Below are 27,361 nucleotides of genomic sequence, written 5' to 3' on the forward strand. Positions count from 1 at the left end.
AATGCCTAAGGAGATGCTTGGGCACTCTCAGGTTAGGGAGGGATTGGGCTTTTTTTTCACCCCCAAAGAAGTGTCTGGGGCATCTGAAAGAGCAAGGTACAAATAAGGAGCACAGACCAGCAAGATTAGCCCCGTATCACAACGTGCAGATACAGCCCAGAAGTGCAGATTTTCCTAACGTGTCCCTCAGCTGTGAACGCGCAGCATCGCCCGCCTGGATGTATGGAGGCAGCTCAGGCAGCACATTGAAAGAAATCCTTATGGGAAGGCTTTTTTGGCCTTGGGAGGCCAGCCTTGTGCAGGTAAATGGATGGCACGTGCCAAACAAGCCCATTTGCCTGTATAAGCCTGTAACCTTCTCACACAGATGGCAAGCTGCACCTCTGGGAGATACTTCAGGACCCCCTCCCTGATGCAGGCAGCCAGCAAACCACTGACATTTGAGGGGGGACTTGACTCTTGTCCCCTCCATGGTACAAAGCCCCCATGGTCCTCCCAGCTCACCAAACCAAAGGGAAAGCCTCCCCCAAAGCTACGGTCAGGCGCTCTTTGCATTCCTTTCGCACCCTCCTTTGCTGCTGGTGCAGGGGATATCACCTCCCCACTCTTATCCACAACTCGCCACCTCCTACGAGATATGGGGTACTTGGCTGGAGGTCCAGGCACGAGTGCCTGGTCCCTCTGGGATGGCTGGCAGCTCAGCCGCCCCATCGCATTGCGGGGCATCGAGTGCTGCGGGGCACAGCAGGGGCCAGCAGCTGCCTGTGGGGTGGCACAGTGCTGCTGGGACCACACTGGTCCGGCCCCAAATGGGGTGCTGGGAGCAAGCATGGTGCTTGCATGGACTGGGACTGCAGACCGTGCGCTGGATGATCGGGATTAGCCTTAAATTTCAGGCATCCCAAGTCCAGAGAGGCTGCCCGCACGCTCACCGCGTGGTCTGGGATAAAAATACCCATCTCTCACTACCAAAGCTCCCGCGGGCGCACGGTGGAGGACATGGCCTGTGGGACGGATTTCCTTTGGGCTTCCAAGGTCCTTTGTGGGACCATGCCGACTTCCAAGGTCCTTTGTGGGACCATGCTGAAGGACAGAAGCTTTACAGCCATTTCTAACATAGCTGCTGCAGGTGGTGTTGGAGCCCAAGCAGAGTCTGGCTGACTTACAGACCTGATCAGCAGCATAAGACATGAGCAACAAGGGGTTAAACAAGCTAGCAGGTGCCAAATGGGAAAGACAGAAGGGGTTTCCAACCAAAAGCACCCTTTTTTCATTGCCAGTGGGGTTTTCTGTCGTCTCTGCCCAGGGGACCCTTTGCTGCCTTTCATGGTGCCTCCGCCCTTTGAATCGCACAGAATAAATGAAGCAGGCACGAGGAAAGCACCAGCCGGCTGCCTGAAGATAGCATTTTAATTAGCCAGCCACCAAAACGTGGACGTGACCAGAAGCCTTTGAGGGAAAGTTCTCGTGCGCAGGGTGAAAGGCTGCGCACCGAGATCAGAGCACCAGCCTGCAAACCTGGCCTCGTTCCACGTGTCCTCGCCTCACCTTGGGACGGCGCACAGGTGAGCCAGGTGCGAACCTTGGGCAGGGTGAGGGGCAGCCATACTCCTGCGTCCCGGCCCCTCCAGGAGCAGGGTCCTCACTCATGCGCAGCCTCTCCACCCAGGCTGAGCTCCCCTCCAACATCGAGCTGCGATCGCTCTCCTCACGAGAGGCGACAGCCCAGCTATATCCACCCTGGAGGATAAGGGAGAACAGTTGGACTGCTTCCAGGGCCCCAGGTACCTCATTCAGAGCTGGCTTGGGCAGGTTCTTGCTGCAGCGGTTTGAGGCAGCTGCCTCAGCTCTGCTGCAGCCACACGCAAGTGAATCCTTTGAGCGGCTAGAGTTGTCCCAGCTGAAATGTGCCATCCAGCCAGGTGCAGACACTGTCTCATGGAGTAGGTGGCTACCAGGTCACCTGGCTGTGCAGATGTCCTACTTCTGAGCCCTCAGAGGTAGGAAAAGAAAGGGGTGCAGCATGCTCTTCTCCTCCAGGTGCCGGGAGCAGCCAGCCCAGCTCGCCACTGGTGGGCAGGGTTTGACATGTTGCGACTGACAGTAGGGACCCGCTGCCTCATCCATCCGGGAGAGCTGGGTTCCCTCTTGCTGAGATTTCACATCCAGCTCAGCCCAGGGGAGCAACACTGACCTGCTGGTTGCAGTCTTTTCAATTTGATGACTTGTAAACATTTCCCAAGTCACAGAGACAACACAGGTTTACTGAGGATAGGCTTGCTGTCTTTGTCACCTTGCACAGCCATCTGAAAAACAGCCCATAGATCCTCACAAACCAAAAGCCAGTGGTGAATACGCAAGGGAAGCAACTCCTTGGGTTCCTCATGCAGGAGCATCCACAGACGGCCCCCGCTCACCATCTCACCTCACCGCTGCACTCCACAAGATGTTACTGAACAAGACAAACCAGAGCCTCAAGTACTCGTGCTCTTTCCTCCACTATGCCCTCTGCAGAGGCTCTGACCGCAGATCCACCTGTTGAGCTACTTAAGTCCGCCCTAAATAAAAGCCAGATCCTTTACCTTCACAACAGCAGGACTGAGGCAGCCGGGAACTCAGTGGTCTGTATTAACCCAGGTGAGTCGCCTCCCAGACATCCAGGAACATCCTGTATGCTCCTTTCCAGCGTGGCCAGATCACTGACACGTGATACACTCACCTCCATGGCTGATGAGGAAAACACAACTTCCAAAGAGCTTTTCCTCCCAAAGACCCCAAAGCACATCACAAAAGATGCAACGGTATCAAGATCCCTCACGAAGTGATGAGCACAGTCAGAGCTGAACAGTTCTTTGTTCAATGTCATCCAGGATGGTGAGGTCTTGCTGAGCCATCACTGGCAGCAGGTTACATACATGCTGCTCCAACTGCAACCACCAAGTCCATTACCAGTGAAGGGCAGGCTCGGAGCATTACTTTTCATCTTGGATTGTAAGCTCCACCGGGATCGCGTCTACTCGTGCCTGTACAGCGCCCAGCACATGGGCCTTGGCTCCTGAGAACACAGAGGCAGGGTTGGGACCGTCACCGCGCTCCTGGGCATCAGAGGCTGGGAAGGAACACAGGAGTCCTGCCCCCTCGTTCCTGCCCATCAGACCACCCTCTTCTCACTGAGCAGGGAACTCGGGCTGAGCTCCACACAAGTATTTTGGTGCCTGCCAACCTCCCGTTCATTTCAATGGGCTTTAGGTACCTAGATGCTTTTGGAAGCTCTGGGCCCAAATCCAACAGTCCGACTAGCAGGTTGCTGGTGCCCTGTGGCCTCCAGAGGCAATGCCGGAGGGTCTGCTACACAATGGAAGAAAACCAGGATGCAAGGCAGAAGGAGAAGGCAAAGGAAATCAAGGTCAGAATTAAATTCTTTAATACAAAAAAAAGTTTGTTTGTCGTCGTCGTCGTCGTTTTTTTAAGATATATCTGTAATTTCTTTGTTTAAAAATAAATATGTACTAAGGAATATCTTGAAAAAATTCACTAGACACAATATGTAGTGTTAATATCTTTTTTCCCCGCAATTATTACAGATAAACAGTAGCACCAATAAATAAAATGATAACAAATATTAAAATTAAAAAGGAGAGAGATTCAAGATGTAGAATTTTCTATTTTTCCTGTTTCTTCTTTTTACATATATAAAAAAATCGTAGCGTTTATTTAATCCGAATCACACATATACATAAACATATATATATATATACAAACACATAGCCAAATATATATATAGTATGTAGATGTATATCTAACCCTTGTCTCAATAGGAATGTGTAGGGGTAGGTGTTAGAGAAATTAATTAAATAACTGCCCATAACATGCTACTGACTCTGCCAACAATTGGGGAGAGATGGGACGGGACAACAGGAAGGTTAAATTTATACACAACCAGTACAAATAAAAAAAAAAAAAAAAAGGAGGTACGGCTTATAAATAGTTGAAATTAAATATTAACAAAGAATACTGAAAAATCCCTACTCTTTAATTAAATTATCTGTTTAATTTCTAATTTAAAAAGGGATATTAAATAAGTATATAAAACACTTTCTCTTCCCTCCCCCCATCGGAAGCCTCTGTCTTGCGCACGATGCAGCATGAGTATTATACATTGCAGATGCAAGCACCCACCCGTGTGTTTTTTCTCCTTCTGAAAGCCATCAGTCGGATGGGGAGTTCCTAGTGGTTAGTAGTCGCTTGTTGTGAGTCTGTTTTTAGACTGTCTTGTCTTTTTGGAAGCTTTCCGTGTTGTACATTATCAGGCGTTGAAAATTCAATTGCAGATGATGTTTGGCAGCATTCTGACACAGACCGAGTACCTTTTTGATTATTATTATTATTATTATTAATAATTTTAATCACAGAACTAGATTATATATATCCACATAGACGTACAAACACGCTTTCAGGGGTGTGTGTGTGTGCGCACGTGTGTAAGGTGGGTTTCACATACGCCACAGCATATATTGCAGATACACACATAGCCAAGATTCTCAGACACGGCTTAGGGATTCTGGCTGCCTTCACATTTGATTCCCCAGCTCAAGACGTGGAAAAGGGGCCTGATATTTACAGTACGTCATAAAAAAAAAAAAACCTTGACGTTCTTAAGGGTCATTCACACCAGGCACGCAAACTGAAGGCAGCAAAAGTTGCTTTCTTTTTTCCCCCCCTCAATCTTGGCATACATATATATTATTTTTTTATATATATATATGTATAAAAATAAATATATATATATAAAAAAGAGAGAAAAAATTAAACATACATACACACAGACACAAATGCACACATTCGCATACACACACACACCCCCCTACTGTGTATATACTTTTGATTAATATCCCTTTCCAGAAATGTTCCGTAAGCATCTTGGATGCTCTTGAGTGGCAGCTCTGTGCATGAAGAAAGCAGACAGTGCTGAACAACTGCGTGGCTATGCACCGGTCCCCATTCTTGCTTCAGCACACTGTAGGCCTTGTGTCCTTTTGCAGCCACCAAGGGCGGGAAATCTAGACTCCTGTGATACTTCCTTGAATGGAAAGTTAGTGCGCATCAGCTGCCCACCATCCTTAAGAGAAGCCAGCATGTCTCTCTGGCAAAGTTTCTATAGCGAATAAAGTCAACGCAAAATGTACACTGACATCCCATGTCCCAGCAAGGCAGGCAGGTTATGAGACGAGTAAGGGCGAAGATTGGGGGAAGAGAGGGGAGGAGGAATCCTTGATCACGGAGACGGCCATTTCCTTGGCCTTTGACCCATCGCACCCTAGGATGCCGCTCTTTGGAACTCCCCGCCCATCCTCTCCATCACCTCTCCTCCCTGTCCCAGGCAAGGAGAAGGTGGTTTGTGGTACAGCACACTCTACAGAGAAACAGCGGAGGCCGCACAAGTCAGTTAGAGTTAAGAAGTTTACACCCAGCGCTTCTACTCAAGTCCAGTCTTAGCTTGTTTCTTATGCCCCAAGTAGCCCGCTTGTGTCCACAGCAGTCGAGTATTATCCAGTGAAGACACCAATAACATTAGCAATGTTAAAAAAAAATAATCAGTATATATATATATATTATATATATATGTGTGTGTGTGTGGTTAAGATATACATATATGTATATATAGATGTGGTTAAAATATATATACATATATATATATGTATATGCATGTATACACACATATATATGTATGCATGGGAAAACCCATCAAATACACCCCTATAGTCTTCCTGGCTCTGTTATTTAGCAGCATGAAAAGAAAAATAAAATAAAACAGTTCAAAACCCAAAGGTGAATTCTGTGCGGCGGGTGCCTTGGGGAATGTTCCTTCCGGAGTCCATCGTCCGTACTGAAAGTGCTGTGCTCTACCGATCCTTCATTTTTAGGGTTCATTTGGATTAGTGTTTTGTTTTGTTTTTTTCTGTCCAGGCGAGAAATCAGGCTCCAGAAACAGGGCTGTTCCCCCTTCTTTTCCGCTGCTCACCGTCTCGGTTTTTCACATCTGTCAGAGAGGAGAGGGAAGGAAAAAAAAGAGAGGAAGGGTTAATGTTTGTGATGGGGGTGCAAGAACGACAGGGAAGGGAAGGAAGGGAGGTGGCTAATGTGTTTAAGAGCACATGGTGTTAATACATGGCATGACGTCACTGGTGGGGTGAAGTGCTGTGCAGATGGGGCAAAACAGCTGAGAATCTCGACCCGTGAATGGGTCAATGAATTCTACTCCCCCAGGCTCACTTAGACGGGGTGGGAGGGGGGATACTAGTACAGGGGTAAATTTAGGAGTAGAATCAGAGGCTGCCTCACAGACGAGCTGAGTGTCATTTGCACCCTCTCACACCATGCGCACATAGATACACACAAACACACAGAAAAACAAGGCTAAGCAATGCATGCAGAAAGACATACTCCCTCAGCTCTCCACCTAGCCCGTTGTTTGGGTTGGAAGCAGTGCAGACAACAAGGCCTCATGCAGGCAAGAAGGTGAAAAGAAAGTGCCTCTCATTCCACTAGCTGCCATGAACAGGGGTTAGCACCAGAGAACAGCAGCAGCAGCCTGAAGAAGCAGCAGGAGAAATGAGAATTTACCCTCCCCTGTAGGGCCCAATTCTAATCCTACAAGAAAGAGCATGAGGAACTTCAGCTTAACCAGCTTTTTATCTGGAAACAAGCAAGCTACCCACTCCTATGACTCTTTCCTGTCTTTCTGGCCAATACACCAGCTCTGGAAACAAGCAAGCTACCCACTCCTATGGCTCCTTCCTATCTTTCTGGCCAATACACCAGCTCTGGAAACCTCCCTTAGTGCCAATTATCCCACCACAGAGAGGGACTAGTAAGAGAAACTAGTAAACCCCTTTTGCCATCATGACTTCTTTGGAGTATTGTTTGGTTTTTCTTTGTATTTGTTACTATTTCTCACCCTTCAAACTCTGTAGGGTAATTTCCAGTTATTCTGGGGTTTGGGAACAGGAGCAGAGGGAAAAGGCCAAAGTTAGGTCTGGTCTCACGCTTCAGGGGTTATGCTTGCTGGGAGAAGTTTAACTCCAGAAGCTGCTCTATTCTGGCCCCTCCATCAACTACTTTCCCACTGAAATTACAGCACCCCAGAAAATTCCTCTGTATACAGAAGTTTCCACCACACAGGCAGTGCCAATGCCTCTCTGGTTTAGGCACAAAGCATTTTCACACCCAAAGGAAGCACTTGCTACTTGTAGCAGCCTTAGTCACCTAGCCAATTCCAGGCAGGCAAATGGAAGCAAATGGATGTCTCCTCTTTCAGCATGTAGCCACAGAGGACCCTGGATCTCTCTCCCTTACTCTCTCCCATCCAGCCGCTGCCACTGCAATATTCTCTTGACATGAGGAATCTCCTAGATCTCTGTGAAAGGGACCTGAGTTCAGAGTCACAGCCAAGGGCTCATTAGCAACCCCATTTCTATGTCTCTCTCTGGATACATAGGATGATCCCACATCAGAGATGCACACACAGCTGGTGCAAGTCAAGAGACCTCACTGAGTTCACCAAAGCGCTCAGGTGAGAACCAGGAATCAGTTTCTGCACATCTATGCCACAGATGGTGCGTGACAGGTAGCACTCAGATGACACATGCACAGCATGGATCTCTGAACAAACACTAACCACACAGTGTCTTTGCGTCTCCCACCTCACACCTGAAATACAGACCTCTGCCTGCCTTCACCCAGAGACAGACCTAATCCTGCTGTATCCCACGTCACAGCCCTGAGTGCAGCCCCTCAAACCACAACTCTGGCCAAGACATGGACAGGGAACTGTGAGCACAGTGCAAGAGGACAGGGTGCTCTCCCTGGCTTTCAGAAGAACAAAGAGGCAAAGGAGAATGAGGGGACAGCCTTGAGGGAGGCTCCTGGCCTGGCTTTCCTCACTCTGCACACAGCAGAGTGTCCACAAGCCGCATAAAAAGGGCTTGGAAGACAGGGGTGGTTAAATCCTAGTCAGCTAAGGATTTGTCTTTGTCCAACAGTACGCTCAGAGTTGCATACAGATAATGTACAGAGGGCTACAGACCCTCCCCCGGCTACCTCAAAAACATGCTCCGTTATCTTGTTCTACGGGAAAGGATATCTTAGATACAAACGCCCTGTCTCTGGGAGCCGTCCCCGTCCAAGTCCTGACAGCACATCTGAAACGCACAGCCGCCCTTTGACACAGGGAAACTCTGTCCTCATCTTAGTTAGCCCCTCTGCCCTCTGGCCCACGTAGGACAGAGAAAAGAAGTAATCATATAGCACTGGTGCCAGAAGTCAGCAGGAAGCAAGCTCCCCCCTCTTTCTCTCTCTTTCTTTTTGTGTGTTTCTCTTTCATCCTTCAGGACACAAACCTGCAAGTGCGCTCGTTTAACTCAAGCTGCCTCGACTTGCAACGTGAGTCTGTGAATTTGCAGGAACATTTACAGGTCTGGGGATCTTGTACAAACAAGTGCTTTCTCCTCTCTGAGCAAGGCTCACAGTGACTGCAAAAAGGCAAAAGGAAAGATGTCTAAGCTACAGCGCTTCAGCAGAAAGAAAATACACATGCAACACCCTGAACATCAAAGCAATCCCCTTGCCCCCTCCCGCAGCCCCCATGCTGCCCACTGGAGCATCGCGGGCTGATGGATTTTCCAGCAGCACCCCAGCAGCCCCAGGACAGCACCCCCTTGCATTAGCGTAAAGAGAAAGAAAACAGGCTTCTCTGCACAGTATTCACAAATGCTGCATTGGATCCATTGGCACAGGCCAGAGGGAGGAAGAAGGGGAAAGCAAGGATGGGAAGGTGAGAGGTCCCAACCAGCTATTGACGTATCAATGAAAGGAGTTCTCTGAAGTGGGCTATTTGAGTAGAAAGAGGCCAGCAGCTAAACGAGTTAAATACACAGGGTCTCTCCTCCCCTGGAAAGCAGCTGGGCTCTAGCATCATGTGCTTACCCCTGCAGCCGGCACTGCCCTCCTTTCTGTAAGCCCCATCCCAACCTTGCCACCTACGAGGCTCCTACAGAGGGGCCGTGAATTTACAATGCAGAATTCTGTGAACCACCGTGAGAGAGGCAGAGCAAAAGAGACAGAGACAGGGAGAGAGAAGCCACCAAATCCAGCAGAAAGAGAGAGAAAAAGAGAGCGAGTGCCCCCCACTTCCCCAGCACCCCCTCTCCGGCTTCCCACCGTCCCACCTCTCCTCTCCGCCTGTGACTCCACCAGACACGCACGCACACGCGCGCACGCACGCACACACACACATGCACGGCAGATGCCAGCCTGCCTGTCACCAGTGGTCGTAGCAGTGAGGGCACAAGATGAGTCGGGGAAAGCGGACGACAGAGTTGCAACCAGAATGCATGGAAAAGAGGTGCAGGGCGCTCACCCACCCACCCGCGCTCTTGCGCCTTGGGAAAATGGTCGCCACTGATGATTAGAGAGCCAAGCAAGCTAAAGCCACCTTCCCTGAGATACCCTTAGTGACAGAGCGGTGCCACCACCAGTGCTGCCCCTGCAGGATCTGCAGCCCACCAGTGACTGGGAGGGGAGGGTGAGATTTGAGTGAGCAGCAAGCAGGCGGATTGGTTTGGGGAGAGGGAGGGAAGAGAGTCTACAAGCAGAGGACACAAACGTACAAGCTGGGTGGTTTGTACCGGCCTTTCTTGCGCTTTCTCTTTTGACCCTTCCCCTTTCCTCGTTTTGATTTTCTGGAAGAAAAACAAAAAAAAGAGAGAGAGAGAGAGAGAGAGAGAAGAAAAGAAAGGGGGAGAGAGAGAAAACGGAAGAAAACGCAAGGAAGAAGAGAAAAAAAATACAGCCATGTGCCTTGCTGGGAGGGGGGAAGCACATGAGGCAGGACTGGAGGGCAAGTCCCGGGGCCGAAGCACAGTTCTCCACCTCGCACACACATTCACCGGCCCTCCTTGCGCTCCTGCGAGCACCGCAACCAGCCTGCCCACAGCCAAGCCAACACCAAGGGACTCAGCAGAGACCACCTCCAGGAGGGCTGCTGCCAGCTGAGGCGGATCTGCTGGAGCCTCGGAGGGGCACCTGCCCCCTCCAGAGAGGGGCAGTGGGAAAGGGACAGGGGGCGAGGGGGGTGGAACAGAAAGCTTCGTGAAAGCATCACGCAACTGCAGTGAGTGCAGACAACCGTTCCAGGCGACAAGCGTGGGCGCACACTGACTGACGAGAGGCAACCTGAGCGGAGGGGCTCTCCCCAGGGAAAAGGAAACGGCTCTGACCTGACACACTGCCCAGCACTGGGCCTAGGAGGGGACAGCCGAGCTCCAACAGCTCTGCTGCAGGGCTGGCGGTAATCCTGCCTTGGGATGGGAGCAAAGGGGGCCTGGCCTCAGCACCCCGCAGACAAGGGGAGAGACCTGGTCTACACAGCAGTGCTGTGTGGGAGAGGGCTATCTAGCCTGAAGGCTCTGCTCACCCACCCCACCTCCTGCCTGCGGTTTGGAGGACTCCAGGAGACCTTGCTGGATGTCTGCTAACATCCCCTCTGGCAGCCTCCACCCTGAGGACCAAAGGGGAAAGAGGGAGGCCTGACCTAGTTATGACACCCAGGAGATAACCAGCAAGCAGCTTTCAGATCTTCCCTCCTTCCCCTCCCTTCCCTTGCCTTCCACATGGATCTGCCAGACAGACAAGCGGACGGAGCCAAGGCACTGACTCCATTCTGAAAAATTCACCAGTTGCTCCTGAATCTTGGGCAGGAGCTGGGACAGGCAGCAGCTAGGATGTGCAGGCCTGGACACTAACTGTGGATCCCTACAGGCCAGTGAGAGCACAGGGAGGGAGGGAGGCTGGAGCCTGCACTGCTCCTTGAGCCACATTAGCACAGGACCAAGGGAGAGACATGCAAGGAGAAGGCCCTAGGCAAAGCACCAGGGCTTGTCAGGGAAGTGAGCCCCAGCACTGTGGCAGTTCAGCAAAGGCTCCCTCGTTCCCTGGCGCAGCCCACCTCGGGAGGGAGCTGTCGAGGGGACATGGGGGGACAGAAGGGAAAGCACCATAGGTGTTTCTTAGGCCCTGTTCAAGTCGTCTCACTGGAATGAGTGTCAGAGCATCAGCTCGCTCCCAGCCTCTGCCCTACATGTCAGGAGTCACAGGGAGGCGGTGAGGGGAGGAAAATCAACCTGAAGGGAGGAGAGGGGCACCAATATAACAGGACTTTCAATCCAGCACAAATCAAAGCACACCAATCTCTCCCATCCCTTCCCTTCCTTCCCCGGGGAGCGCAGAACCAGCAAAGAGCAGGCAAGGTGCTGTTAGAAGAGGAAAGGGAATGCAACACAGTCCGGGCTGGCTGCTTCACCCACACCCCATCCTCACCAGAGTTCACACAGACCCAACTCTCGCACACCTTCAAATCACAGAGCCACGCAGACCGACCATCCCCGACACGGCCCTGCACAGAGAGGAGTGTTGGCTGCACGCAGCCCAATGCAGCCAGGAACAGATTTCCAGGGGGAGGAGGAGAGGCTGGAAGGCAGCTAGAAATATACAACCACCAGGAGAGGGGTGAAAGAAGTTCTCTCACTCTCCCGCTTGCTCTCTCTGTTTCAGCCTCATCTCCCAATATTCAGCCCCTTAACTCTCCAACTCTGCACCTCTAAATGGCAGAGTCGCTATCCCAGCCATGCGCAGTCCAGCTGACCCTCTCACCCAGAGAGGTCACTCTTTCTTTTCGATGTTGTTCCACATTTTGTGATCGTCCCTGCGACTACTGCAGGACGAGAGCTTATTTCTCTACTTTCCACAACCTTTTTACTTTGGGGAAGAAGGAAAGGGAAGGTTGTGCCTTAACCTCCTTCAGGTCACCAGAGCAAATCCATCAGATTGAAAAAAACTCTCATGAGAGCCTCCACCGAGACCCAGCTAGGATATCCACCTCCCCTTGCACCCTCCCGAGCCCCCACCCAACCAAAACCAGCGTCACATCCTGCATGGCATCAGTCCTGCCTCCACCAGGCCTCTATTGCCACCTCTCCCTGTAGCCAGCAGAGTTCCTACCCAAGCTGCTGTGAAAGAAGCCAGCAAGTACTCACTCAAGCAGCAAGAAAAAAATTAATAATAAAGAAAGGCAGCAATTTGCAGTAACCAGAAACACCCCAGGAAGAGGGAAGGGAGAATGGGGGCTGCACCTTGAATCCGTTCTGGTAGGACACACACGACGGGACTTCCCTGACTCGGGATAAAGCATTAGGAATGACTGCCATGGCTGTGGGTCATGCAAGCTCCAGGTCTGCGGCATGAAGGAAGGACCATCAGATCTGGGTTTCTGTGCCCACCTAGAACGGATTCAGAGTGTCGCCCCATGCACTACCATATGCCATTTCCAAAAACACCTTCTCAAAGTGAGTATCTCCAACCAAAGAAAAGGGCAAGGGGCAGTGGGGAGAGGAAACGCCAACCGACCACCAAAAGAGAATGGAGGAAAGGCTTGTCACTTACTTTTCTTGTTTGTTTTTGACATCTTTCTTTGGTCTGTGGGGGAAGAGAGAACAAAGACCTCATTAGAAGGGAGCTTACCACATATGCTTCCAGTATTATCCCCAGTTCCCGCCAAGTCCAGGGAAGGACATGTACAGCTGACATTTGCAGGATGCCCATGGCACAGGTTAAGTGGTCCTTCTCAAAGCGTTTGCTCTCCTGTTGCACCTCACTGGCAGCCAGTGCCAAAAGACCCCAGGTTGCAGGCTAGCATTGTCCGCCTGTGATATCTAGAGATGGAGGAGCCTCGCCAGCAAAGGACTTCTTTTCCCAGGCTCAGCCATCCCACTGCAAACCAACTGAGGAGACTGCAGAAGCCTCTGGACAACAGTCCCAACCCAATGGCAGAAAAAAGGAAAGGCTCAGAATAAGTTTATTGCAAAAGGAACCAGTGCTGCTCCATTCTCACCTGCAGTCACATTTACTGTGCTGTAAGAAGCTCATGTGCGCTATGTGCTGACTCTGATGGGGTTTAATTCTCATGATCTGGAATGAAAGAAACAAAGAGGGTCACTGCCCATTCACTATTTATATTCACAGCTCCAAATCAGCCTGCTGCGCGGCAAAGCATTTGCACCCCAGGTGCTCCTGGGAAGAGCATGGCAGAGTTTGAGCTGGCTTTGAGGCCCCACTCTCCCAGTCAGGGAAGGCCTTTGATCACAAGCAAGCGGCAACACCAGACTCGTGCCAAAGCTCTGTTTGCTCATGCATGCAAGGTGCCAGCACTGGTGGACTGCCTTGGAGACAGGCACGGGAGAGGGCGTAACACCATAGCAAGGTTCTCACTGAGCCATCCCTGGTCAATGCTAGAGAGACAGTAATGGAGCATCCAGCCTGCTCTCACGTAGAAGCATGCTTCAGTCTAACGCAAAGGCCTAAAGCAAAAATTCCATGTCCGACTCCTTTTCCCTAAGCCACCATTCCTTCCCAGCTGACAACTCACTTTCTCAGTGACTTGACACACAAAGTAAATCTGGTGATCTGTGCTTAAAACAGCCCTGCAGAGCCAGACATTGCCCATTCCCCAGCCCCACGTGCCTCCAGGGAAGTTATATTAGAAACTATGCATGTATTGTCACAGTCTCTCAACCCAGAACCTGGCTGGACCACTAGCTCTAGCATTTGCACCAGAGATCTGCTCAAGTGCCTCTGACCCTTTACAGGCATGCAGGCATACCAGCCAAAAACTGTAATTCAGCAAGGAATGGTGGGAAGAAAACCATCCCTAGCTACACCATGCTAGTATGCTCTGGCCCAGGGTGGAGCCTGCAAGTGGAAAAGCAGTATGGGGAACCATGGAAGGGCACAGACAGGTTCTCCGCCAGAGTTCAAACACAGCTCAAACGACAAGTAAAAAGAGCTTGCTGGTTAATCACTTAGTCCTGCATGTCTCTCATCCATATCAAAAAGTGATGGCAATATTTACAGTGGCCATTCAAGAGAATGAGGGACAAAAGTAGGTGAGGGAGCTATGGGTTAAGGGTAATGGGCACCAGCACCATTGTGGATGCAAGCTGGCATCCAGGCTGGCAGATAAGAGCAGTGACAAAGCTCTCTAAAGCAGAGTTTGCATCTTCCCTATGTGCCCAGCCTTTGCTATCACAGCCATCTCTGTCTCTTCCAAGGAATGAATTCAGCAGCCTCCAAACAAAGGAGGAGGACGCCCAGAGGCAGAAAGGCTTTTCCACTTGACACTGAAGCAGCGTGTTTCTTAGAGCCCCTTTCCACCCCTGCTGTGCCAATGTAGCTAATGACCCAAATCCCCTGCTCTGTTGGTAAAGGCTGACCTCACATGCCCTCCAGGAGAGAGTACTGACAGGCTTTCCCCTTTTGCACTACTCAGCTGCCTTCAGAGCAACAGCTGTGTGGACAGAGTTAAGGTGGAGCAAGGGCCCAAAGAGTATCTCCTTTGGGGCCTCAAAGATAACAGCACCAGAAATGCTCCTTTGCATTCTCTGCTTTGCAAAAATGCTCCTTTGCATGCTCCTAGCTACTGTATTTGGGCACTAGCGAGGTCAGAGCCAAAAACCAGATTCTCCTCTTAGCCTTGAACAGACATGGGCAACTCATCTTTTAACCCCGCATGGTGTAATGCTGGGCAGAAGGGTCAGGAGAGAGGTGAGCCCTCCTGATCCAACAATCTCCAGCTCCCTGGGGTAGGCTGCCCTTCCTCTGAATTAGCTGGGAGCTGGGACTTGGGGTAGCTGTGATGGCTGACTTGCTTCCTTCCACCCAAGCATGCCAGCTTGCAAGCTGGGCCCTCACCTCCATCGTGACGTTGTACACATCCACAGGGACACATTCTAGGCCCTCATCGCCGCAGCAACCCGCACATCTCATCAGAGGCACACAGGATGGCTTGAATATGTACTCCACCTCATCGGGGTACTCCTGGAAAATGTCCACCAGGGTCTCAATTGTCCTGCAGAAGCTGCGCTCGTAGACTTCCAGGAATTTGATAACTAAAAGGAATGGAGGGAATAAGTTAATGCAAACTTAGCTCAAGAACGTCTAGTGCTTTGCCCCCTAAAACGAGCCAGACAGTTGCAACACATCTACCCTATGCTCTTCACTAACAGTCTTGCAGGCCTAAGTCCTTTGTCTCTGCCCTACACACACACACAAATCAAGCGGGGAAGAGAAAGAGACAATCTCTTCCTACTGCTGCTTCAGGGCAGAGGCAAGATAGACAAGAGAGCCTCACTATTTGCCTCCCTGACACCATGATGCATCCCACAGGTGCCTCCTCCCCAAACCCCTTCCCTGCTATCCCCCATACTCTCGGATATGCTGCCGCTAAGCATATTAGCTTAGTCAAAAAGCACCCAAGGCTGCTGCAGGTGATCTGCGCTCTGGATTAAGGCCCTTCACTGGTTTGCCTTTTTCTGCCTTTCAAGACAGCCAGTGGATGCCTCAGTGGGTTTTAGAAGGCAAGGGGATAAGCCAGAAGCATCCTTTCTACAGACCTCGATGCAGAGACACTTCCAAGAACAAGCAGAGGGTTCTGAACCATGCATCCGCGTATCTTCACTCTTCCTGTCAGCTACCTCTTTTGCCCATGCAGAACATCCACCTCAACAGGCACCTCAGAACAATGATAGCACCTGCTACAAGTCACAGCCTCCGTGTCTCCACACTGACCACTTTCCCAGACCAAGGAATCAAGCCACCCACTGAAAGATTCAAAGCAAACCCACAGCACCCCAGGATTGACTAGACCATATACTTGGCTAATGAACCACAATGAGGCAGTGTGGGAGGGGGAACAGGGTGGATCTGCCATTATCCTCTGCCTTCCCTACGAATGGAGCAAACAGTAACTGCTTGCGATCTGCACTGATTTCACAAGCGTTTCTCAATGTTTCCCAGTCTCTTGCCAAAGCTTCATTTTGCTGCTTGGTCAAGGGTTGGAGAGATTTAAAGAGATGAGAGATAGGATAGATAAGTACACACGCACAAAACCCAGCTGCTAGTACAGTTCTGCAAACAGTGAGCACCTGGAGCCCGCCAAGCCTCCTAGCTCTACCAGCACACAGGCAAAGGAGGATGTCTCAAATGGAGCAGAGGATAAGAGTACGCACAAAGAGATAGTACCTGCCCCATGCTGTTATGCACTATAATGATCCACCTGTACAGTATGCAGAGTCCTACAGCACCAAGGTTGATAACTCTGAGTGATAAGAGCAAACTGCTTGCATCATGGAAAAAAATGGTCTCCAGTAAGCGTTTCTAAAGTGCCCTGAACTTGTGACAAACTGGCATAAAGGTTACTTTGCCACAAAAATGCAAAAGCTGCAGGGCTTGGAGCTCACAGCCCGCAGTTAATTGTTGAAAGTTAATTCTAGGTCATGCAGAGCTGACAGTGCCACAGTGCTGAGAGCGGGTACAAGAGGGGAGGAGCTTCCACCCAGCGAGTTTGAAGTGTCAGAGAGCGTGAGCAGCTATTAAAAGAGAAAGTGGCTTGTGAAAGGGAAATGTAGCCTGGCAGGCATGGACTGCTTGTTGGTATTCCTTGTCTAGAAGACAGCATGTTTCTGTTCCTTGTCCCTTCCCTTCCTCTTCCCTCCTCCCCTAACTGCAGTATGCCCCCTGTCTGTTCTCCTATCTTGTCTGCGGCTACCTCCTTCTTCCCGTTCCCCTTCGGAGTGACCTCAGTCACCGCCTATGTTCCAACAAGTTGAACAATTTAATATGTGGGAAATTCTGCAGACACAATGACAGCCGCTGCACTGCACTGTTGATTATTCACATTGTGCCAGCAGAAAGGATCTGGGAACTCTGGCAGTAAAGGCACTGTTCTGGATAAAAATGCTTACAGACCTACGCTGAGGGGGGGAAGGAAAGAGAACAGGGAGGGAAAGCAGCAGTTACCTGTGCAGATCAAATGCTGCTCACCACAGTAGTCTGGGGCATAAGGGAGGCAGAAACCAAAACAGAGTAGAAAACTGAAGTGAAACTGATTCACGTCTGCCACGCTTTCTAAATGTTTGCACTGCGCAAGCAGCTGGATTACACCAGAGAATCCGGACTACAGATTGGCCACAGAACAGCACATTCAACTTCTTTTGCAGCGCCTTTACTTTCACGGCTGCACCCTGATGACTATACTTGAGATCTGGGAGATTTGACAGGACCAAATTCTTCCCATAAAGAATCTGGGAGTTTTTGCCTTTCCTTTAACATATGATGATTTTCCAAAGTCTGAATCAGCCTCTGAAAAGGAAATGGGGAATCTTTCTCCAGCTGCCGCTCAGAAGATCCTGCCACGAAAGGCGCGTTGCCTTGATTTTGCTGGACCCAGAGCATTTACACGGAGACTGTGTAATGCTCCATAGTTCATTTGCACAGATAGCACCCAAACCGGAGCGCATGACTGAGGTACAGTCATCCTCACAGCAAAGCCCTGCCCCTGCTACCGTACCTACACTTACTCCTATGTACCGGGAGTCATATTCCACGCTTTGCCAGGCTGATTCAGTCTGTGCTTCCTTTCCACTGGTTGTATCAGGGACGGAAGGTCTGTCTTTCATGGGGAAACACAAGAAGGTCACTGAAGGACTACCACCACTTGGCCTGCTCCCTTCCTGCAATATGGGCTTCAGCCATGTTAAAAGTTAATCCCACATTTAACCCACACCCCTACCCTGCAAAACACCTCCAGATTTGAGTCAGAGGTTCTTCTTTGTGAATGGAAGGGGAAGTAAGGTTAAAACCCAGTCAGGGCCCACATTAACTCTTCAGGGCAGACATAGCCACAGCAGGCAGGATTAAGTCCAAATTTGGAGCTGTCGAGTGGGAACATGCTAGACTAGAAAAGGAGCAAGTCTATGATCATTTTGCCTCCCTCCCCGTCAATGGCTTCGCAGCAATACAGACACACTGTTCTTTTAAAAATAAAAGTGCAGCCATAAGTGCTAGTGGTTTCCTTTATTTATGCCAGAAAATCTTTTCTCGTGGAACAAACAAAGAGTGTTTGTCTGACTCCTCTACAACTTCCCGTGCCACAAAACATGTGGAAGGCTCTCTTGAGCACAAAAGGGTAGGGGCTGAAGTTAAAATTACAGTCTCCAACCAGAGTAAGTCCATCCCAAATAAAAACCTGTCACAGCTCGACATCTCAGAGCAAGCACAAAATGGCCAAGGACACAAAATCACCTTTCACCCCAACCCCAAAGCCCCTAAGAGCTTCAGTGGAAGGAACTACAGGACTGTCCCTGTGGAACAGAGGCACATCATCGTCTCCTCTTCACAGAGAAGAAACTGAGGACCCCCAAGGTCATACAGCAGAACAGAAGTAGAGCCCGGAAGGTAATGCCAAGAGTCCTGATTTCTAGCTCACAGATATATCTGCATCGCAGAACCAGAAATAGCACCAAGGCAATAGCACCAAAGTCTCACCGCTCACATTGCCAGACCAACTTCTCCCGCGATCCCATCAGCCTTCTTGTGACAGGGAATTAAATTGTTTGATTCTTCCCCTCCCCAGGAAGGTAGTCGGACACAACAATGGCACAGATGAGGACACTAGCTCTTTTCTACCAACAGCAGAGGACTCGTTACCAAAATAAGCCTCACAGCAGGCTCCATCTTGATCCCTCTGGAGTCACTGAACCCTATTCTGTTGACTTCAGCAGGAGCAAGGGTCAAGCGCAACAGGCGGCAGCCCACCAGCAAATCAGAAATTTTGCCCATGCAAAATGGACACCTATCCCAAACACAGCCTGCCACAAACCTCTGGCAACGCACATGCAGTCTGTCACACCAATAACGCTACAGAAATTGAAATAGAGTGCGACAAAAAAAAAAAAAAAAGCCAATCTGGGCCCACAGTGCTAGAGCCCTCTGCTGACCTCCAGCTGGAATAACGCTGGAGGTCACAACCCGTGCGGACCCTGCAAGACCTTCGCCAGACCCTGCCATGCAGTGAGCGGTCTGCTCTGCTACGAACGCATGGGGAAAACACGGTCAGGATGGTCTTAAAGCAGCTGATGATCACCTCAGCCTGAAGGTTCCAAAGTCCACAGCCCTTTTACCCCGCTCCTGAACCGAGGACTGCAGACAGAAAGCCAGCCTCCTGCAACGCACAGGGCTCCACTAGACAGGGCACTTGCAGGACGCATCTCTGAGTAACCTGGGGGCTGACTGCTCTTCTGGTCTACGTTTACTCATGCAAACTAATGAGGCAGAGGACACTGCCACAGCCTGGACTTTGGGCAGCCGGAGAGACACAAAATCACAGCGGCTGCAGGGGCACCACCTCGTTTCCTCACCAGGCAATGATCCCGTCCATACTGGACCACCAGCAACGAATTAAGTAGAACCTATCAGATCACACTGCTGTCCCCTGAATCTACTAAGGCTGCTAGCTCAAACCGGAGGAAAAGGGTATATTTTTCCGAGCCTGGCTCTGTACAGCACTTAGCAATATCCTGACTGGGGGGGTACCTGGGACTGTCAGGAGGCACTACTCTGGAAAATCATCCTGGGCTGCCCTTTTCTCCTCCTCTCCCCCTGGAGACCTGCCGCCTTGCCGTCTAGGGATAGTCGGGGTGCTGCTTCAGCCTTTGTTCGGGGATCAGCCCTGGCCACCCAGCTGGGCACCGCCAGCGCCGCCGGGGAAGAGGCGGGCAGCGAAGATGACAAATCCCTTCCTACAGCACTGTGGCGAATCCCTAGCAAACTGTTCGCCGCTACTCAGCTCTTTGTGTGCGCGCGCGCGCGCGCGTGTGTGTATATATATATATATATAAATGAGCGTGTGTATGTGCACGAGCGCACGCACGCAGTTTTCCTCAGAGTTGTGGGAAGCCAGCGGCGGGCTGGGCCAGCCCTGCTGCACACCCCGGCTCCGCGGCTGCCCCGCGGCGCGGCCCCACGGCCACCCCGGCCCCACGGTCCGACCCCACGGCCACCCCGGGCCCGCAGGGGTGGGCACGGGGGGCGGCGCAGCCGCCGCGAAGGGGTTAATGGCGGCGTCGCCTCCCGCCGCCAGCCCCCCGCTCCCGCCGCCGCTCCCCGGGAGGTGGCGGTGTTGGCCGCCGGCGGCTCCCGGGGCTCGGGCCTCCTTCCCCCGAGCCCCCGGCCGCCCCCGCCCGCCGGGAAGCCGCCCAGCGCTTACCTTCATTGGGTTTCCGCTCCCCATCCCCCAGGGCAGGAGCAGCCTTCGACAACTGCAAAGATAACAGAAAATCAGTCACAACACGGAGCCGTTACGCGGTCCCGGGGCGCGGGAGGGCCCGGGCCCGCCGCCCGCCGCCGCCGCCCCGCCGGGCAGGAGGCGGAGGGAGGCCCCGGCGGGAGGGGGCGCCCCCCGAGGTGGAGCCGTTCCCCTCCAGCCGCCCTGGCGGGCACAGAGGGAGCTTTTGTTCCCCCCGTCCCCCGGGGAGCCGAGAGGGACACGGGCGGCGCGGGCGGGACGGCCCCGGGCCGAGGGAAGGGGCAGGCGGGAGGGAGGCGGCCTGGCCTCCAGCGCGGCGGGCCCGAGAGAGGCCCCAAAGGGAGAAACGCGTCCCTCGGGAGGAGCTTTCAGTGATTACGGCCAAAAAACGGAGAGCAAATCTGGGCCCGGGGGAGAAAAATAACAGGGGTGACCTTCTACCGCTGACATGAGCGGTGGGCCTGGGCACTGCTCTTCTCACCCGGGCCTCCATTTCCCCCCGTGAAGGTGAATCCGGCCCGGGAGCGCAGAGGGGGGAGAAGGGCGGCCAGGCGCGAAAGGGCATCGCTCCCCTCTCAATGTCACAGATGTCTGTCGAGGAGCAGTGGTGGCCACCGAGGTGTTGGTATCTGGCCGGGTGTCAGGGCGATTAACTGTGACAGCACCGCTTTGCCAGCGAACGCCGCCGGCAAACCGCCTGGGTTTCCCTCCTCTCCTCTGGAAAGGAGGGCGACGCGCGCCCTCACCTAACGGTCCCGGTCCCGGTCCCCAGCCCCTGCGTGGCCCAGCGGCAGTGCGGCTCCTGTCCCTGCCCTGCCCGCGGCTTCCCCCGGACAAAAACCAAAAAGGCCCCAAGCTCTGTATTCACTCCTGCTGCCTTTTGGAACCGAGGGGCATTTCCAAGCCGCTGACGCAGGCAGGAGTGGCGACAGGTAACCCACCCCCAGACCGGGACGGAGAAGCGTTACGCCACTTTACTAAGGAAGTCTTTTTAATTCCAGGTGAAACAAAAACTCCACTCTTCCTGCTCTGCGTGAGGGTTTTAGCTCTGACGTAACTTTCCAGCCAAGTCAGGTTTCCCCCTGCTGTTCTGTTCTGAACCAAAATCGAAAAATGCCCAGCTTTCTTCACTTCTCCGAGGTATGTTGCCACCTGTGTGATGCCATCCGCCCCAGAACCTGCTGCCTTGCAGCAGAGGCCCCAAAAGAGTGTGGCGATACATACAAAATACTGCTTCCTCAGCGATATGCTGCATTTAGGCTTAGAAAAAGGCCCTCTGATCTCGTGGCCGGAGACAGAACTGAATGGAGCAGGCAAAGTCCACCCCAAGCTCACAACGGGAATCTGCCACCTATGGTCTTCTAGGCAGCCCTGTGCACAGGGCAGCACCACCATCCGAGCAGCCCAAAAGATCAGCTTTTAAAAGGAGGGGGCAAGAGAGCCAGCAAAGCCCTAGAAGCCCCTCTCCCAGCCGTTCCTTTGTCTCTGTGCACAGTTCCCTTTGTCTAAGGTCCCCCTGACCGAACTCCTTGCTTCTCACTTCAACCAATATCTTTCTGTACCTGGGCATAACTCACCAGCCCAGACCTGAGCCACCCCATGTGAGGATCTCTTTCTTCTCTGGGGAGGAGAGGGCTGTGTGCCCAACCTCAGTGCTGTGACAACAGTTTAAAAGGCAAGTTCCTAGAAACAGTTTCATTCCTGAAGTGTGAAGGTCACTGCAACAGCACAAACAAAATGGAGGCAGCGGAGGTTGCAGCGGCCTTCCAAAGCCACTCAGCGCCTGACAACCTATGGGTCAAAAGAAAACCGCATCAAGGGCAGAAAAGCCTCAATCTATGTCGTAGCACCGGAAGAGGATCACGAGCCAAGTCAGTTTATGCAAGTCACAACGCCCCCAAGACCTTTTGCAGAGGGATTTTTGGTTCACGCACAGAATGACCGTGATGGACTGAGCAAAATCAGCTCGGAGACACCTTGAGGGTCATTCTACCCATTCTCTATGCGACACCACCCAGCCGGCTGCCAAGCCCACCGCCTCCTCACATGCAAGCACCCATGGTGCACAGGTGATGGGAAGCAGAAGCAAGCCACACACTTTCACTGCTCACGCGCGCCTGGCCAGCACCTCGCCCTGCCCCGATGTACTAGAGCAGGAGCCAGAGCACTCTCCCAGCGCTCGCCTAGACCTGGGTTGCGATCCCACCCCAAGGATGGGAAACGAGATCAGTACGAAGTCTGCAGAGAGCTTCTGAGCACTCCCAGGGGAGCTCTCAGCAGAAACCCGAAAGGTTTCCCAGAACTATCAGTAACACGCTCTCTGCTCACTACACCAAGAAACTTTTCTGCCCTTTCAGCAGTGCCTTTCACCTGTGGCTAGTGCCCTCAAAGCCCATCCACTAGAACAGCAGGTGAGGCAGGGGCTTGTGCCTCACTTTAAACCACCCTGCTACAAATCAGACCGGGCAATGGGGAACCAAAAGCGTTCCAAGGGACAAGCAGGCCCAGCGTGCCCTTCGGTGGGAGCCTGAAGGTCACGCTCTCCTCTGCTGGCTTTTGGCATTACCCAACAGCTCTGTAACACAATTTCCTTCCAGTAGATTTTCAACATTTCACAGAGGTGTGGAAGCGATCCCTGGGCTCGAGAGGGGGATAAATAACCCCAGGAATGGGGCTGACCAAGGGGAAGCTCCTTTCTGTGCCCTTTGCAGGTCGCAGCGAATGCACGTCCCACAGTGGAATAAAACCCTGCCTAACAAATAAATCCACTTCACACCATCCGTGTGTCTGCACCTTCCCTGTCCCCCTTCTCCCCAAGCCCCTGTCCAAAGCAAGTTATTCTCTGAAGGGAGAGAAAAGGTTAATCAAGTCATTCCTCTCTAACCATCACCCCCCTCACCACCACCACCAGCACTCTTTCTCTCCCTTCCCCTCCCCCTAATCTGTGCAGCCTCATTAAAAGAGCTTTGTAACTGTTTAGGACTGGAACAAACAATCCATCCACTTTGAGAGGGACTCTGGGACAGGAGTTAAGGCACTTTTCGTCTTAGGCGCTAGAAATTCTTCTCAGCGGTTCCTACTTAACGGGGTGGGGGGACGGGACTCACTGCACTCCTTCTCCATTGTACATGCAGACAGAGGTCAGTAATCCCGCAAGCTGCCAGCACAGCCGAGGCACCTCGGACGCAGAGCAGGATGGACAGGAGAGTGGATTTGGGGTTACTCAGGAATCAGCGAGCCCCTCTGAGATGTCAGCACGGGCTGCCCTCTCCCTGCTCCCAAAGGAGCACTCCTCCTCCCAGCCTGTCCTCGGAGCACGGGCCCGGAGCGGCTCTGGGGAAGGTGACCCGCTGCGTCCCGGCTGCCTACGGGCTGGGGAAGCAGGTTCTGGTGGCTCCCCATCGTGGCCTGGCGCAGAGGCACACCAAAGGCAGGGAGCCTGGTGGGTGTGCGATCATTAGCAGTCCAGTCACAGGCTCGCTCTCCCTCCCTCGGTGTCTGATCGCTGCCTGTTCCCTATGGCAATACAGCTGGTGTATCCAGGTCCCTCCGCAGCTCAGAGCAGGAAGGGAAGAGTTCCCAGACCCTCATCAGGGGTGACCTGCCACCAGGCTGCCGCCAAGACCCACAGACAAAGGAAGATGGGGAACAACCGACTGTCCCCCGTTCTTTAAGAAAGGGGGGACTGGAAGGGGACAGCAACGCAACCTCTCTGACCCTGTGGGGCATGAGGACTGTGCACTACAGCTCAGCACAGGCAAACAGCTGGGAGGGTGGCAATGCAAAACCACCTTTTCCTCCCTCTGCTGCACAGAAAGGCTATCGCCACCAGTGGAGGCAGACACCTGTGGCATCAGCACCACCCAGCCCCGACCGTGACACGATTTCCCACCGTCCCAGCCTTGCTGCAGGAGCGACCGTAACAACTCCCTCAGTAAGGAGTCATCCCCCTGCCACCTTCACCAGACGAGCACCGTGATTCCTGCGTCCCTCCTCCTTCGCCTTCAGGAAAGCTGCCTGACACGCGCTGGACCCCGCTTTCCCAACTCAGCCTCTGCCAGGGCTTTTATTTAATGCTCTCCAACACGCCTGGCTAGCTAGATAGGTTTTATTCAGCACAACAGCCAGATTAACAGTACAGATAAATATTATCATCAAAGCACAAAACTCTAGTCCTGGCGTGAAGAGTCATGCCTTCTGCCATGCCCAGAGTCATCGTCAAGCTGCCTACGTGAGATCTGCTGGTATTTCTAACGTTCCCATCACCGTGGTGCCTGTGCGATCAACAGACAAATAAGGACAGAACCGAAGGGCAGACCTCACCGTCGATGTGCCTGAGCACTTATATGGCCCGCATCACCCAGCTATCTGAACATCTCGCAATCTCTCATGTATCTGTCCCCGCAACATTTCCCCCCAGCCCCACCGACATCCCGTAATTCTTCCCTACTTTTTTTCCCACCGTTATCCTCTCTTTTCTCATTGGCACCATCCTCCTGCCTACGAGAAAAGGCAGCACGAGGCTTTTACGCGACTCCTAAGGAGACAGACCTGGACTCTTACCTGATCCGCCGTTTCCGCCTCTGGGGAAGAGGAAGGGGAGGGGAGAAGGAGCAAGGGGAGGGTTAAAGGGTATTATCACTAGACACCGATGCAGACTTGTCTAACCTACAGGCGGGGAACAGACGCTACTGTGCAAGTTTACTGAGAAGCTGGGAAGCAAAGAAACCCCTGTTTTAGGTGACGGTGAAAAAACTCTCGGAGGGCGGAAAGAATTGTCCCATGAGCCAGATCTGGCAGGCCGGCAGCACGGAGCTGCTCTGTGCCACACTCGAGCGAGAGCTGCGCCTCGGTTCCCACCGAGCACAGCCTAATGTGCGGCTGTCACTGGAGAAAGTAGAGATATAACAGGCTAGAAACAAAGCGTGCAGTGCCTGCATGACTTCAGTTTCAGCTGAAATGGCTCCTAATGGGGGAGTTACCTTCCAGCATCGGTGCTGAACAAACAATGTGAATAACTGATTAGTTTGCAAGCGATGTTTATTTTCACGATTGTGGGAGATTATCTGGCCGCGTTCTCTCCAAGTGCCGAGGAGAAATGGCAGGAGAGAACTAACCTGTTACAGCCTTTAAAACGTAATCCATGCCCGCCTCGCGAACAGCCACTTTCACGTGGGCACTCTGTCTAAACCCCTTAATATCTCTTGGCAACACAGCCCTCTTGACTCTTTAGAAAACAGACAGATTTATAGGACAGGTTTGCACAGAGAGATGCCTTTCTTTTTTCTAAAAAAAAAAAAAAGAGAAAGAAAAGGAGGAAGAGTTGGTTTCTAATCCTTCAGGAATGACAATGAGGCAAAAGTAAAAGTGACTGAGGAGGAAGAGAAGAGAAGAATGTGCGGGTTTGTAATCTCGGTGCAGGAGATATGTATTTTGATTTTTTTTTTTCAATCTGGAAGAAATTCAGGATCCATTTTGTCCTCTTTGATCTCTATTTGTTTTTCCAGCTAGGTATTTTGAACTCCACTCGGCGGCACGAACCCGAGCTGGGACCCAAGGCAAATACCGCCGAAACACCCTTTTGCAATGTCAGGAGACCCGAGGACGGGAGGCGAGGCTGATGCAAGAAGCCAGCGCGCTGCCTCCCTGCCCCGCGCCGCCCCGCGCAGCGCTCCGGCCCCGGCCCCGGCCCCGGCCCCGCCGCCCCGGGAGCCCCACGCCGGGGGCGAGCAATGCGCGCAGATGTGCGCGGGCACTCCGCACCCCGCCGCCGGCTGCTCGGGGGGGCCTTCGAAGCGCCGGGCAGCGCTTCCACCCCCCCCCCCCCCGCCCCCCCGCTGCAGCATTGCACGCACGCACACACACGTGTGCGCGCTGCAGGCACCCACCCGGACCCGGTGCCAGCAGCGCGGCGGCACCGCACCGAGCAGGTGGGAGGCAAGGGGGGGGGGGGTGGGGGGAGGGGGCCGAGGAAAAAAAAAAGGGGGGGAAGTCTTTTCCGCCGCCCCCCCCCCCCCCGTACGCGGGGCACAAAGCCCCCGTCCCGCCGCCGTCGCCGCCGCTTACCTCCGCGCTCTGCAGATAGAGCAGCGCCGCCAGCCCCCAGTGGATCCAAGTGAGCAGAAAGTTCATGGTTGCCGGCGCACGCCGCGGAGCGGGGCCCGCCGCGCTCCGCCTCGCCGCCGCCCCGCCGCCGCCGCCGCCGCCGCCCCGCCGCGCTCTCGCCCGCGCCTCCTCCGTGCCCGGGGCCGCCGCCTCCTGGGATGCCGCCGGCCGGGCGCTGCGAGGGGCTCCGGGGGAAGGGGGGTTCCTCTTCGGGGTCTCCGGTTTCACCCCTCCATAAGCCCGGCTCTCCGCCGGCCCCCGCTGCTGCTTTCGGTGGGCGCTCCGCCGGGCCGAGCGCAGGCTCCGCGGCCGCCCCGCCGCCGCCCGGCCCCCGCCGCCGGGCAGTCCGAGCTCCACAGCGGCGCCCGTCCGCGGCCGCTCTCCCCGCGCCGGGGCAGGCAGGCACCCGCGCCGCGCTCGCTCGGTTTCGCGCACTCACGCCAAAGTTTGCGCGGAAAGTTTCAATGCATCTCTTTTCCTGCGCCCCCTCTTCGCGGCGGCTGCCTCCGGCGGCTCCCCGAGCCGGGGTCGCCTCCCCGGGGGGAAAGGGCTGATCCCGCCGCCGCTCGGCCCGACCCCTCTCCGCAAGTCGGGGTGGTGGTGGCGGAGGGGACGAAGAGAGCGCTTTCCTCCTGCCCTCTCTGTCTCTGTCTCTCTCTCCCTCTCTCTGTCCACCGCTTTAAAAAAAAAAAAAAATCAGAACAGTAATATTAAAAAAAAAAAAGAAAAAAATCCAAACTGGCTAGAGAGGGAGGGAACTGGGGCGGGGGGAGGCTCTGCAGGAAAGGGCGGAAAAAAAAAATCCCAGCGGATCAAAGTATAGGTGGGGAAAAAATAAATTAAACGAGAGGATAAAGCAAGGCGGCAAGCCAACAGCAGGTCCCGGTGCCCGGGGAGGGCTGCTCCCGCGGCGCGCTGTCCCCCGCCGGCGCAGCGTGCGCTCCTCGCCCCCGGCGCGGCGGCAGCCGCGCTCCGCGCACTCCAGCGGCGGCTCCGCGCAGCGCCCGCTCCCCGCGCAGCGCCCGCCCCACCGCCCGGTCGCCGGCGCTCTGCAACTGCTCG

General features: G+C 53.3%; 1 protein-coding gene across 8 annotated transcripts; it reads right to left on the minus strand.

The window, feature by feature from the left end:
• Positions 1–3,548: 3,548 nt before the first annotated feature.
• Positions 3,549–27,043, minus strand: VEGFA (vascular endothelial growth factor A). 8 transcript variants are annotated; one of them, XM_050894393.1, is made up of 9 exons: positions 26,261–27,043; positions 21,132–21,166; positions 17,508–17,516; positions 17,132–17,139; positions 14,803–14,999; positions 12,947–13,023; positions 12,499–12,531; positions 9,669–9,740; positions 3,549–6,040 (listed from the first exon to the last, which is right to left on the minus strand). In XM_050894393.1, the coding sequence occupies exons 1-9, from the start codon at positions 26,324–26,326 to the stop codon at positions 6,019–6,021; spliced, it is 519 nt and encodes a 172-aa protein (XP_050750350.1). In that variant the 5' UTR covers positions 26,327–27,043; the 3' UTR covers positions 3,549–6,018. The 8 variants fall into 8 exon arrangements, with proteins under 8 accessions (XP_050750350.1, XP_050750346.1, XP_050750345.1 ...); XM_050894389.1 differs by lacking the exons at positions 17,132–17,139; positions 17,508–17,516; positions 21,132–21,166 and adding exons at positions 8,400–8,531; positions 20,156–20,207 and having other exon boundaries at positions 9,687–9,740; XM_050894388.1 differs by lacking the exons at positions 17,132–17,139; positions 17,508–17,516; positions 21,132–21,166 and adding exons at positions 8,400–8,531; positions 20,156–20,207.
• Between the last annotated feature and the right edge of the window lie 318 nt (positions 27,044–27,361).

This window comes from Gymnogyps californianus, chromosome 3, assembly GCF_018139145.2.
Source record: "Gymnogyps californianus isolate 813 chromosome 3, ASM1813914v2, whole genome shotgun sequence".
In the NCBI taxonomy this organism is placed as follows: domain Eukaryota; kingdom Metazoa; phylum Chordata; class Aves; order Accipitriformes; family Cathartidae; genus Gymnogyps; species Gymnogyps californianus.

Excerpts from the sequence above, each read along its gene's own strand:
- VEGFA (XM_050894388.1), bottom strand. The coding sequence starts at position 26,326 with ATGAACTTTCTGCTCACTTGGATCCACTGGGGGCTGGCGGCGCTGCTC. Across the intron at positions 13,024-14,802 it reads TGTACAACGTCACGATGGAG|ATCATGAGAATTAAACCCCA; the intron begins GTGAGGGCCCAG and ends CTTTCATTCCAG. Across the intron at positions 9,741-12,498 it reads GTCAAAAACAAACAAGAAAA|AAAATCAAAACGAGGAAAGG; the intron begins GTAAGTGACAAG and ends TTTTTCTTCCAG.